At 38.2% G+C, this 14,665-nt stretch overlaps 1 protein-coding gene across 1 annotated transcript in view; it reads right to left on the bottom strand.

The window, feature by feature from the left end:
• Window positions 1-14,665, bottom strand: part of SYNE1 (spectrin repeat containing nuclear envelope protein 1) — a 295,201-nt gene that overhangs the window by 41,178 nt on the left and 239,358 nt on the right. The window contains exons 116-126 of the mRNA XM_054395242.1: window positions 14,454-14,587; window positions 12,921-13,125; window positions 11,561-11,743; window positions 10,513-10,659; window positions 9,258-9,412; window positions 8,747-8,894; window positions 5,225-5,319; window positions 4,018-4,252; window positions 3,099-3,293; window positions 1,935-2,060; window positions 1,067-1,222 (exon numbers count right to left, since the gene is read on the bottom strand). Of these exons, the coding sequence (XP_054251217.1) occupies window positions 1,067-1,222; window positions 1,935-2,060; window positions 3,099-3,293; window positions 4,018-4,252; window positions 5,225-5,319; window positions 8,747-8,894; window positions 9,258-9,412; window positions 10,513-10,659; window positions 11,561-11,743; window positions 12,921-13,125; window positions 14,454-14,587 (1,779 nt within the window). The remainder of the gene's footprint in view (window positions 1-1,066; window positions 1,223-1,934; window positions 2,061-3,098; window positions 3,294-4,017; window positions 4,253-5,224; window positions 5,320-8,746; window positions 8,895-9,257; window positions 9,413-10,512; window positions 10,660-11,560; window positions 11,744-12,920; window positions 13,126-14,453; window positions 14,588-14,665) is intronic.

The following is a 14,665-nucleotide window of genomic DNA, read 5'->3' as shown; positions in this document are numbered from 1 at the left end:
CTCCCCATTGTAATCTGCATTGTTTCTGACTTTATATCAGCCTTTCAACTGAGAAGATGAAGACTGCACCTATTCTTTCATAAACAAGAGTGGTTTGTTCTTTAACTCTCGAGTTAGGTTTAACAGGGCCATACATGTGATCTTGCATTTCCTTTTCGAGGTTTGATGGCAGCGTTCCGGAAATAAGCAACGGTTGAACAAAGCGTTGCACTAGGTTACATCCTGAAGCAATCAGCATGCACAAAACTAAGATAAAACTTCTTTACTTGGCTCCCTCCTTTCCATAAACATACATGCAGTGACTACACTTCAGTTTAGACGTGTCTGCATTGGATCATTCAAATGCAAGCAACTGATCACAAGATCGATGCTGTTGACTGCTAAGCATTTTTCCTACTTTTGAGGGCATTTTTGAAGCCTTCACAGGTAATTAATATAAGTTAACTATTTAAAAATGTTCCCAGTATATCAAGACTGAAACCCCTACTGAACCACACAAATAACATTAGGATAACCTGAAAAGCTGAGTGAGGGGCACTCTATTACCTGGATTGTCAAGTGCAAAACGAAGTCAAGAAACACACTAAACACATGACGCACCTGAACAATTAAACAGTCTTCAGCTCAGGTTGCAGCCTCAGACTAAGAGAAATGCACACACCAATGTCTGAGGAAGCAGAGGGTATCAGAAGAACTGATGGTACAATACAATAATATTGAGTGGGGAGGGGACATCCTTTCTAAGCACAACTCCTCAATCAAAGCACAGCTGACTCTGTTACTTCTGTGTTCTCCCCAGTCAGTCATGCCACACTCCCACAATACACAGTATGACTTCTTTGGCAGTTTTTCAAGGCTTTCAACCTCACAGTCATGACACAGTTCAAGAGATCTAAAAACACTAGCAGCATAGCAGCAACTAAAAGAAGCATTTCAACAGATGTCTTCCTTGATTCAGCAAGAAGTCAGTTTTGAATGAGTATGTGTACATGCATCTTGCATTCAGCTTTTCTCCCAACACTTATGTACCCTGCATACTCAGATCAGCACTCAGTACTATACTTGCCTGGTGGCACAGCTCCTCCCACTGTCTGTGCAGAAGCTCTATGCGCTCACTGAGGATTGAGATATCATCTGCGCTGATATACAAACACAGGTTCTCCTTCAGCAGAGAGAGGTGTGCAAGGTCATCTCTCCATCCTTCAACAGCATTCTCTAACTCCTTCAAAAAAGTGCACAAGGAAAAAGGACTAGTTTGCTAACAAATAAAACTTTGAATGTGTTGAAGATGAGCACTGATGTCTTACTGCATCGAAGTTGTATCAGACTCAGTATTCCAAGCCCAAAAAGAAAACCCCAACCCTATATGTAGCAGTATTTTCAGAATTATGAGGGCAGAAACTTCCCAACAGAGAATGTATGTCATTCTTGTAACAAGTAGCCACAAACTAATACACTACTCAAATCTCTCTGAAGTCCAAAGGTATATGAACATTCCAAGTATTGGTTATGGCTTCTCTGCATGGAAAATATTCTCAAGGTGTAATCCATTTCTAAATGGCCAAGAACACAGCGTAAGTGTTATCTAAGATACCCCCAACAATCTCACCTCATATAAAAAGTACTAAATCAACAGTTTAGATACCAGGAATTCAAATTTGAAGTTAGAATTTCTGTAATAAAACCACACCAGTACTTAGTGCTTCTGCAGTACTTATCAGACCTTATCTAACTTTGATCAGGTCTATATTTACCCTGCAGGATTTGCATTATAGTGAGATCAAGCAGGTATTATGCTGTTCAAATGTTACATGGATAGTTTCTTGTCACAGAGATGGCTGACTACTTTGCACAGCCCAGCCATTAACAGTGGAAGTTGCTACACAAAGGCAGACAAACATGATGCAACAGTAGGGAGAGAACACGTGCTTTACCTTGCAACGAAGCTGCTCTGCATGCAACTCATCATGGTGTTCTGGCAAAGGCTGAGAAAGCTTTTTCTTGAATGATCTTAGTTTCTCCAGAGAGTCTCCTATGCCCTTTTCAGATTTTTCCCAGTCCTGAAGGTAGAATGTTTATTAGACTTCTATTCAGAACTGGATTATACTTATGTCAGTTGATTTGTCTAACTAACTACTAAACAGCAAAGACTTTTTAATATTAATAATGTTTCTGAAACGCCCCCCTAATAATATTTGTGGTCTCAGAGCTTGTGTCCCTTCTACAACTGTCCGTTTTACTTTGTGTAGCTCTCTGCTAGTAGAAGTACACATACCAAAGCCTCCTGTTATTACGACATTGTTTAGATCCAACTCCTTTCTTTCCGAAAAGCCTCTCCCTGCCAAAGTTATTTTTCAATTTCTTTTTTGAATGCCTATACTAAACACACCATTGTTCTTTGACAAAAGCTCCATTCAGGTGCATTAACCTCCAGGAAAATGGGGAAAAAAAGTAGTTTTGGGATATTGCAAATTCAGGTCTTACTGAAGCACCTGCAGCACCTCTTCTAAGTTGTCATTTCAGCAGCTACACCCAGCTTTACTGATGTATATTTTCCAAACCTTGAAATCTGTCCAATGCAATCAAACCATGCCAAACATCATGTAACATTATGGTTTTACCTGCCTTGTTAAGTCTATTAAAAACATCTTTAGAGACGGAAAGATCTCTAGTAAGCCAGTTAACCCATAAAGACTGACAGTTGTGTGATATCAGAAAACAATGAATTTGTTTCCTTCAACCATTTCTTTCTTTTTTGTTTTTCTAATCTGCATCAGTATTTCGTTATCATTTTCAGGATGGAGAACTACAAACAACAGGTGGTACAAAACCCCTCCCTTTTGTGTCTTCTTTCTGCTCTTCTTAGCAAGTAATATGAGCTTATGTGACACTAGTCTGTGATTTCCTTAACGCAAGACACACTCTTCTAGAACAGATACTTACCCTTCCCATTTGGTCCGAATAGTACTGAAAAGTGGTGTATTTAAGAGCAAGTTATCCTAATGTAATGAAGGATTGATATCTATGAGACGATTTAATCAATTTGCATGAGAAACAATGAACTGGCTGAAGAAGTACAGAAGAAATCAAACACTTACCTTCAGCAGTAAAGTGAGCTGTTTCTTTTGTTGCTCCAGTTGGGTGCTAGCTATCTTCCAGCGCTCCTGAATTTCGGTAAGCTCTGTCTGCAAGGCTGCCTCAGCTCCACTGTCGGCGGAGAGCAGCAGTTGCTTCCCAGCTTCCACAGTGAGGATATAACTGCCTTGCTGCCTTAGGAGAACTTTCTCTTTAAGCTGAAAACATTAACAGTTTTCTCTCAGTTTTATCTTTTTAGTTACAATTAGCAGTATAATTAAATCTCAAGCTCATATTTTATTTGATCGCATACTTTGGCTTAAGCATGAGCTATGGTCCAAATACTTTACCCTAACCTTTTCATCATCATTTAGGGCAGCAGACCTTTTGAAATTTTCACCAAGGTGATAAAGGCAGGAAAGACTTCTTTCTCCTCATTAGCATCAGTATCTCAATTGCCTTTAAAGAGAAATAATTTCTCTAGAGCCTATTATGCTTATAAGCTTTATTTTTATATACATTTTTCCATGCCAAAAAGCTTTAAGACACCAAGATGCTAAATAGATACTGTTAACCTCACATAAGAATGGACACTCCAAGTACCCTTTTTTGTTAGCTAGAATACATTCTTCTAAAAAGCCACCTTTGCCTTTTCAAGGCAGGTTCAGTCTAATGTTAGCTACAAAGCAAAACCAAAAGCAAACAAGGCTTGAAAGAGTGCTCAGTAAGTTCTCCACTGCATGTTCTTGATGAGCTCCCACTTTGTTTCCATCACACTGCTGGTTCTGAGGCTATGCCAGCTCCAAACAAGAGCTAGCATCCAAATTTTTTTCTGCAAAACAGATACTCTAAATCTAATATATTTTAAAGAATGTTCCAAATTATGAAGGCTGTAAAAAAGGTGGGGATTTTTTTCTCTTTCTTCAAACACACTGGGCATACCTGCACTTCATCCAGCAATGCTCTGGCTTGCTGCAATGGGATAGGACCATTGCCCAGCCCGCTCACTGGCTGACAGGATATTTCCACCAGCCACTTCCGCAGTTTCTCTGCCATCTCCCTGTAACGCTGCCATTGATGAATCTGGCTGTCGATGATCCCCCTTCTCTGCTGTGCCCGGCGAATTACTCCTTGCCATTGATTACTCAGAAGAGTCAGCTTCAGATTAAATTCATCTCTGTTATAAATAAAGAAAAATACATAGTAACCTTTGTGCTTTAATCTAGCTATTTAAAGAAATGAACTGAAGGGAAAGGGAAGATGTTTTATGGCTATCAATTACGAAACATTAAGAGAACAGTACTGAAGTCTCACAATAGCAGACTGAGGATGAGAACTTCACATTTCATGTACTGGGAGAATTAAAAGGCTCCAGTTATCGAGACCTTAAAAGATCCAAACCTTGAACACAAAACTCTTCTACCAGAAATATTTCAAGAAAACCCACAAATTTTGCCACTTTGAATTAGCCAAACTCATAGTAAACCATGGAGATTTCACAGTTCCCCTTCAAATGTACTACTGAGCTCAAAATAGGAATGAGATATATACAGCAAACATCTATAAGCAGTTTATCCAATATTAGGACCATAATACCCTTAAGAAAGTTGATGCATATGCACAAGTATGAAACCAATGGTGTTTCACTGATTTCCATTCATTTGATCACAAGTGTTTAAAATAAAATCTCAGAGAGAATTAATTCCTATTTCATCACATTTAGGCTGCAGGCATTCTTAAACAACAATCGGGAATCCCCTCTGTAAAGGGAAATCCCCAGCTGGTATGTATCAAATATAACTCACCAGATCTGTCACTCCAACCTTTTTTCATCAAGTGACACATATTTAACATGGTTGATAATCCAAGATAAATCTTTGTCAGAGTAGCAGCCTCAAGGCTGCTGTATTCCCAAATGCATTCACACATGCACATACTTCATAGCATCCTTAAAGTACACCACCTTACTTAAGAATCACCTGATTAATAGCTTAACCACAGCAGTGGTAACTTTTACCTCAGTAGAACATGATCTTCACTAGAGCATGACCTGAACACTGACATCTGGTACCTTCTCTGTTTGGAAGTTGCCCACTAATGTAAGTATTACCTACATAAGCAGCAGCAGCAACAATACAGGAATGCCTACCTGTCATCGACCTGTCCTTGTTCTAGGAGGTGCTGCCCATCGGAGATAATTGAATGCAAAATCTGCTGGCGGCTGAACATCTCTGCCTGGAATAGCTATTGTACAGGAGACAAGGATGTTAGAACAAGATCTTACTTTTTATTTCCATCAATATGAACTGGAGAAAATGAATTTTCATGTACCTAATCTCATTTCAAATTAATTCAACGGGGACGTTGTCATCAGTTTAAATAGATACCTTAAAAAAATCCCATTGCTGGAGTTACTTGCTCCTTCTAGTAATTATTAGTAGTTCCTTGAGATTTAAAAAAAACCACTATTAATAAGCTAAATAATATCAACAGGAGTTAGGTTTTACATCTCCAAGTACAATTGTGTGATTGATACTCTTAATTTATGACATAATTAAGATAAGGTATTTATTGTGTGGACAGAAAAGGCACTTTTTATTTTCTGACATGAATAAAAATATTATAGTCCTCTGTCTTGTCATGCACAGTTTGTGTGTGATAGTGTTATACAAAGTTTTAATACAAATTTACACTACCAACAGAACTTATGCACTATTTAAATTTATTTTTAAAAAGCATTTTCTTTTAGTAATGATCCATGCCTCTAGATGAGCTTTTTCATGAATATTCTTGTGTTGAGTAAGGCACATCCAGGCATCAGCTCAAGACTGGACCCATTCCCTGTTTAAAAGGTTTCCAAAGATATTAAGAGAAAGCATACTGTTAGGAAGCTTGAGATTCTTTTTTTCTCGTTAATGATGGTGCTTGCAGTTGATAGAATTTCATCCTTGTCTGACCTGAGGGCCACTATTCCCCAAATCCACCCCACAACCACCTGTTATGTGGCTTACCACCAGCTCAAATTGTGATGTACCAGGCCCTGCATCTGCAACTGCCAGCACAATACCCGCTGCCACCTGCATAATTCAATTCCACAAGCATGTTGTATATAGCTTAGGACTTCTAGATGATGGACTAATTTTTTAAAATGAGATTTTGCCTCCGAATCACTGAGTCAATTTTTTAATATGTTACCCAGGTCATAATTTTTTCCATAGAAAGAACTACTGTTGTCTAATTTCCTTGCAGAAGTATTTGATAGTGTTCATTGAATATCTTGGCTTTTATGAATGACTTAAGCCTGAATATGAGGGAAACTAATTGCCCTTTTATCTCATGAACAAAACCACAATACAGTGTGGTGGAAAATTTCAGAAAGCTGTGCAAGAAGGCCAAAAGTTTATTTCCTGTCACATCTATTTCTGTCACGCCAGGGGACATGGGTGAAATGGGCAACAGCATCTACCAGCATTGCTGACAGATTGAGACTAAACAGAACACAACTAGTCAAAAAACCCCAAATAAAACCAACCCCCCTAAAAGCAATAATTGTATTATTTTTTAAGAGAGCAGATGAAATAAGAGCTCATTAAGCATGAATAACTCTGCTTAAAGTGGAGGTATTCAAGCCCTACCCAAAAGCAGAGACATTTCTGTCAACATCCCCTTGCTCTCTACATGTACACTGTCTCTCTATGCAAGAGGGATATTCTGTTGTGTGGGACCATGTGTCATGCCAATTTCTTCTCATATGTAGATCATGATGAATCACAGCAATAGGAAGTCGAAGGAGAAGGAATGGAAGGCACATTACAAGCACAGTGGAAAAAATTTCATAACTCAGTTGACAAGGAGCTTCTCCTGCCAGCACTTCCTCAAATGCTTCTCAGTGCATTCCCACTGTGCAGGGGCCCCAGTGCAGCAGGCCTGGAAATGGCTATCTAGAGAATTGTCTAAGAACGACAAGATCATCCTGACAGACTCATCTGATGCAGATGCCAGCACATGGTATTTGAAAAAGGTATCACCTCCACACTGCTGGTTTCTAAATTTCAGTGGGAAGTTATTTCTACATAAGGCCACTGAGGTATCTGGGGTCCTCTTTAAATAAAAGCCATCAAAGTTACGAGTCAGCACTGAAAAGTTGATAATAGAGCTGGAAGCACTTCAGTAACCATTCTGGGAATGTGTGTGGAAACAGAATACTTTCTTATGACTTTCATAAACACAAAGCAAAACAATTTGGAAACTAATCCAAAGAAGTTTAGGTTTGACCCTTTCAACTGTGAGGAGTAGAAAGAATTCTTCATGAGTATCAGGAGATACTACAAAGAACATTTAATACTGAATACACTTAGACTATATACCATGACCAAAAAAAGATGTTGTTTCCTTGAATGAATTCCAGTATTCACAAAAATAGATATTAGCTCTCTAAATTCTGAGAGATGATTTTATAGTTGTAATAAAAAAAAGAATGCCTGAGTAAAACTCATCTGAGCTAACTGCGCAGATCAAGGTTGCAGGAATGCATTAAGATGAGATCTCAAGAAAATTGAATGTGATGTTGTTGAAACCTTTTAAAAAAATTATAGCTGTAAATGGACACAACAACAGTAAGAAACTATCCACTTTGTAATAATTTCTGGACATTGAAACCTCCAAGACCTGACATGTCTCAGTTAAGAAAGATAACGTCCCATTAATGCTGGCAGCACTGAAAGAAATTAAATGGGTAACATTTGTGAAAGGAAAGGCAGTTAAATGCTATAGCAAATGTAGGCTAAATCAAGCAAAACCAGCTGTGAATGTCTTTCTGCTATCAGACATTTATTCAAACACTATGCCATAAGGCAAGCGGAAGGGAAGGACATGACTCTCCCTGTGATCTGGCCTGATTCTATGGGTAGGTCAGCTCAAAGAGTTGTGGGAACTGAAACTACTGTGGCCACATGGGAGCTCTGGTATGAAAATTGACTTCTCTTGATCTTTACCAAGATTTTTAGTAGTAACAATATGGGTGGATAAAAAATGTGCATCACTTGACTTCACTGAAAAATCCTAAAGGCATCCTACTGAAAACTCTGCATTGGTTTTCCCAGCAGCAAAATCTAGGCTAATTCTTGACTTGTTACAGACAAATGACTCCAGCACTCAGTGAAGACCACATCAGTTTGTTCTCCAAGGAACTGTTAACAAATGGAGGCCTCGCAATAACTTATATAGCTCAATATTTGACAGAAAACTTTCTTTTTAATGTGATCGTCAGATACTGTATATGTTGGCAATTTAATAACAAATAATCAAAATCAGAATAAACTGAAAAAAAAAACCCACAGAAATTTTCTCCAATTAGGACTGAAGACAAAGAACCAAATTGCATGAAATTAGTTAGGTTCTATGAAAAGAACAATAAAAACACTGATGTTTGAAGTAGATTAAATGCAGAGAACACACACTTGTAGGCATGCTGATATGCAAGTCCTCCCCCAAACTGGGTATCATTGACGTATTTGCATTTTTCTTTTTTAAGATGACATATTAAGACGGTGCAGGCAAATGTAATTCAGTTCATGAATGCTATTATGTTACTCCACAAGAGAATGTGCATTCCACTTTTGTATAAATAGTATGAGTTGTAGTTATGTATAAATACAGAATGATGACTTGCCTCATGTGCCCTCTGTTGTTCTAAAAGGCTCTGGTAGTTTCCTGATATCTCTGCTGCCAGCTTCTGCTCTGTCTGAACTAATAAATCCATCCATGTCTCACATTTCTCCAAGAAGGTCTGCTGCTGCAGCAAGAAAGACTGCAGCTTACTGAAAGAAAGAAAGGTGGATCCAAGTAAGGTTTCTTCCTCTCATGAACAGTGTTAAGAGTCTTGCAATAACTTTTCCATCAGAATTCCAAATCAGATTATAACGCTTTGCCCATGCAACTGCCTCATTCAATTTACTTACTCAACAGTTTGAAAAGCAGCAGTTTTTCTCCTTTCCAATTCTGTTAATTTGTAGCAAAACTAATATCTCAGCTCACTGGCTTTGCACTTTCTTTTCAGTATACCAAATTAAAGGAATTTTGGTTAACGAATTATCTGAAACATTGTTTATATTCTGCAAAAGATATGCTTTCTAGCTGTTGTAATATAGGAAAAATATACAATAATCTTTAACTATCCTCACCTGAATCTTTCCATAGTCTGAGATGAGATCAGAGACCAATGTCTGTTCAGGTTCTGCATCCTTTTGATTTCTTTATCACTCAGAGCAAGTCTGTAACCCAGCTCATTAAGACGGTCCAAATCTGGCACCATGCTGCTGAACTTCAACATCTGACTCTGCAACAAACCATTAAAGTGATAAGTAGGAAGTTCAGTAATTACACTATTATAGACCACAAAACTATGAACCAGCACACAGCTAAATTAGGCATGGCCTTTGTTGCCACCAAGTGGTAAGCAATCCCTATGCCAGGAAAAAATTGCATCTCTAGTTTTCAGCCTTTGGTCCCAGACCATGATCATGTTTAAATATACACAGAAAACTGTCTTGCTAAATTGAGCATTTACTACTCAGAGCTGCAGAAGTAGGCTAGTGTTTGAAGCCATAGGTTTATATCGTCAAAAAAATGAGATTTTTTTTTTCTTTTTCCCTTCTTGTTTCTTAGCCAGAATGCTGGGCTGGCTAATTCCCACTGAATGTTTTCAACTTTTTATTTTAAGCTTTTTGCTTTGCATTACAGAAATATCCAACTCACTACTTTAGGGAAATCTCCTGGGTTTTAGTATTCCCAAAGTTGAATTATGTGTACAGTGAATTCTGATAGAAAGATTAAAAGGAGAAAAGATTAAAAGGACAAAACCAGCCTAGATGGCAAAGTTCATGAACTTTTTTGTCAAGGCCTGGAAAGAAGAAAAGAAAAGAAAAAAAAAACAAAAACAAAAACAAACAAACAAACAAAAAAATCCACCACACCCAAAACCTACAGAAAGAACAAATGAAAGAGCTCAGATGAAGATCACATGGTACCAGCATAAATGTTTCTTCATGATATCAAGATACCCAAAATGAATATATTACTTAATTCCTAAACTAAATACCACTGAGACAGAAATGGCATAAACTCAAAACAAATCAAGATAAAATAAGATTAAGGACATCTCCAAAACCTGGTATAATTTCCATTCTCATTTTGAGTTGATATTCACTTCATGCTAAACAGTTTACCCGTCACTTTGTTCTTTTCTCAGGAGCAAAGTAATGTGGACAATCAGTCCTTGACTGCGACTAAAACTCTTAAGTTCTCAGCATTACAGTTTGCATGACTAACAGTCCTTTAATACGTACAGAATGTGTGTGATATTTGTGCATTCCCTGTACTACATATAACCAGGCTAACGGGAAAAAAAAAATCCACAATTTTGAGTTTATTAGTCACCTTGAGTTCTTCCATTCTACTCTGTATGGTTGAGAGATCAGATGAGTGACTGGGATCCTGTGCTTTCAGTTTTTCTTCTGCTTCTGTTATCCAGGCCTCAAGGACCTGCAAGTTCTTGGCAAAGGTTTGGTAGTCCAGCACTCCAGCCTTGAAGAGAAAAGGACCCAAATTTTAAGAGCTTTGGCCACATAGCATCCATATTCTCATTATAGATTTGCAACCAGTTGTATAGGGTAGGACCAACTGTAAGTTCTGTTTTACTCACAGACTGTGTAATTACTGGACGCTTTTTTAGGTTAGAACAGTGGATTTTTGATCATACAAAAAAGCAACACTTTAATGAAGTGCATAAATATCTCCCTGACTTGAAATAGGTTATTTTCTCTAACTTCCTTTTGTGAAACTAATTACTCTGCTTAATTTATTGACAGCAGAAAGAAACACTAGCTGCTATTACTGAAATCTGAAATTCAAAACTTCTCTTATGTTTTGTCTCTTCACAGCACAATGATGCTGTAAATGGGTAAAATCTCTTTTTGCTTTCTCACCCATATATTTTCCTATGGAACACATTTTGCCATGCAATTAGCAACATTTACTGAACAGACTTTGACCACAAATGGTAGATGTCAGTCTGGTCACTGCCATTAACAGGAACTGTAAAAATCAGCTCTACACAATTATTCAGAATCTCTCTTTTTTTTTTTTTACTGCTAAACAAGAAGCTGGGAAGAGAAGGTTGCCTTCAGGGAAGCAGTAGCACTGGATCTAGCTGTTAGCACTTTCGGCATCTGCAAAAAGCACGGTGCCCTTAGCATTCCAAACACTTGAGGTTTGCTATGCTTCTTCCAGAATTTGGACCTTCTTACAAGACCTGTGTGATGGACTTGGGCATATTTTATACTCTCAGCTTTGGCTTCTATGGAAGCCTAGCAAATACTGATGAAGAGGTAACACCACCCTCTTTTCTAATGCAGTTTTAGATAATTTATGAGTTTTCAGGTATGACAGGATGATTGGCTTCAAGGACTGAAAACACTCTGCATACCTGAAGTACACCTTGTTTCCTGCATAGGGTCTGTTCTAAGGTCGACAGATTCTGGTTCAGAGAAAGATAATCAGACTGTATAGCTGCTGCTGCTGAAGCCTCCACCTGGCTTTTCAGCTCCTCTCCCAGTTCTTGAAGAACAATCAGTGATTCCTGTGCTGTCTTCAAATCTGTGAGTAGATCCTGTGGCAAGACATTGATTAAACATACGAATAGTTAACCTGACACACTGCTGATGTCATCTTTCCCCAATTTAAAGGAGCAATGAAATGACTGGACTCCACCACTGTAAGAAAAGCTAGTATTTTCTACTGTATTTCAATGCTGAAGTGTCCATCAGACTCTGTATTGAAAGGATATGATATGCAAAATAAAACCCCCAAAGTCTAAGTACCTGTACACAGAGGAACAGAAAGAAATAACTGCTCACCTACCTTTGGGCAAGCCTGAGTTACTGATGAGGCAACAACTGATGCTGAAACAAACTGTTTGAACCTACTGACATGCTGGTTCTAAGCAGTGGCACTCCTCACTGTGGGTCAATTTAGGTATGACTAGATCTCCCCTTTTTTCCTGCTATGAATTACCAGGAGGGATGAAAAAACAGCTTTTGCACATGGCCTAACATAATGGCTAAGGAGTGGGACATCAGAAAACAGAGAAAATATTTGATCTGAACAATTTGAACTACCAATCCAGATGATTATGGCAGCGAATTCTCAACATGCTCATTAATGTGTTCATTTTTCTCCTTGCAATTGTTTTGCTTACACTAAGACAAAATTTTCATTTTTTTGTCAATGATATTTAACATTGACTTAGCATGAAGTCAAAAAACCAAAACATAACTACAGATAGGAGATAAATTATCCTGCTGCCTTGAGATAGTCTTGAAAAATGAAGAACCTCAAGGTTTCAGGGTGAATGGTGTCCTATAAAGAAGGATAAATACTTTCCCAGAACACATACAGTCAGAAAAAGTGCACTGCCTTGATTGGTGGGAACACAGTCCAAAAAAAATGTTTCTTTCTCTCATAAGGAACTCAACAGATTTGGTAGAGCTATTTTCTCAAGCAAGAATCCCTTCAATGAGCAGGGACTTCAGGCTGAATCACAGGATTTTAGATATAAGCTTGCGAGTCACCACACCACAACAAGTAATAGAGGGGATTCCAAGCACAGTATGAGAGATTTGTCTAGAAGATGTAAAGTTGTCTCCTGTTCCTCAGACGCATGAGTCAGAAAAAAAACGGTTTGTATGGAAGTCTCCAAATCACCAAATGTAGAGTAGTAATGGAGAGCCTCTTGGGATTTTTATCCCACAGAGATGTGAAAAATTGCAAAGCTTAACTGAACATACATTGCAGTCCTGAATCCAAGTAGTAACTTCATCGTCAGCAATATCTTTGCCAGTGGCAGTCTTCAGGAGTTCATTGGTCTGGTCTTCTCGTTGACGGACAGTGGAAGAGCACTGCTGGTAACAGTCCTTGTACCTCTGCCATAGCTGAAGGAGGCCTTTGCTGGCACGCAGCCGCTCTGCAATCTCCTGCATAAGGTTGTTCCACCTGGTGAAAAGATTGGATGAATGATCAAAGCCTAGGACTCCACAAGAAATATCCTTGTCCTTCTTTGCTGCTGTTTCCCATGGTCTTTTAGCTCTTACAAAATTTTGTAATAATCAAAATCCAGACATTTGGGGTGAGGGGAAGGAATCCAAAAACTGTTCTGCTCTGACATGTGGCAGCAGGTCTGATCTGTGATACATCTTGGATGCTGTATATTAATGCTTTAGGTCAGAGCTGGAAAGCACTTTTTAAAGTGAACTTCCTGCTATTTCCACTTAGCACACTTTGGTTCACTGCATAGAGCATCCATGACTGATTGTTAACTGCTATTAACAGATTACTGCAAAGGCCTAAGAGGCCCAAAACAAGTTTAAACAAGAAACCGTTTCTTCTGCTGTAATTTCTTCCCAAACCTTGACAGAGTATTTAAAGTCATAAATCTCTGTGTAACTCCCTTCTAAAATGCTCCCAGACCCATCCTAAGTTTTAATGGTTTTACTATCCATTTAAATACCTAACCTCCTTTTGAATTCTTGGCACTGACAGCAAATGGAAACAAATTCTTTCTCAAACGTGCTGGTATTTAGCAAATTACCTCATTGTTTCCTTAGCAAAGGAAATGACAGTATTTTTCAATTATTACATGATAAAAATTGTGAAATTCCAACAGTCATTGACACTGTGAAATCCTACAGTATCTTTTTTTGAAATGGGGTGAATAAGCCCTCCCTCTGCTTTCACATTCTAGGGCATGATGTGCCACAGATTAAAAATTTGGTATGATTGTGTTTTCAAAAAACACCCTTAACTTTGCACCAAACTAGATTTTGCTTTTGGATCTTGCCTTTCTGTAGCTTCTTTGAGTAAACTTTTGTACTGGTTCTGGTCTGGATTCAAAGCTGGGAAAGCTGTTCGCAAAGCTACTGGTGAGGCTTAGCCCTTCTTGCCTATCATGTCCTTCCTACAACTAGAAATACCAACGTAAAAACAAACAAAGTTTTCAGACAGAATTCTTGCATTGTAAGTGCAGTATTCTTTTCCAGCATGGTACTTATGAATAATCTTGGTTAGGAGCTATTCATGGAGCAAAACTACTACCAGTAATGGCCAAAAAAAACGTTTCATTTATTAATAGCAGTGGATGAAACAGTTCTGCTCCAGGCCCTAGCAAAAGGAATGACCCCATCTGTCCCCATAAGCCACCCAAGTCTCTAGAGCCATAAAATAATAAAATGTAACAGCAACAGAAATGATGGAAAACTGGGTAAACAGATAAAAGCAAGTTTACCACTATAGGTAAAGTAAAGTTCAACACAGACATTTTCTACCTCATATTAACATCTTTCAAATTGTTAGTCAATGTTTCAGTCACTGGCGGGTGACATTCTTTCAACAGTTGATTGGTCACAGCACCAAATTTCTGTAATCTATTTTCCTGCTTTTCCAATTCATCCTGTAGGCTCTAAAACAAATAGAATAATTATAACAAAACCCATATATACACATGAGGCATCACAATTGCATTACACAGGAACACTTC

The sequence above is a fragment of the Indicator indicator genome, chromosome 2 (assembly GCF_027791375.1).
Source record: "Indicator indicator isolate 239-I01 chromosome 2, UM_Iind_1.1, whole genome shotgun sequence".
NCBI classification, from domain to species: domain Eukaryota; kingdom Metazoa; phylum Chordata; class Aves; order Piciformes; family Indicatoridae; genus Indicator; species Indicator indicator.
The sequence above is the reverse complement of the archived record's forward strand: the minus strand, read 5'-3'. Positions and strand labels throughout refer to the sequence as shown.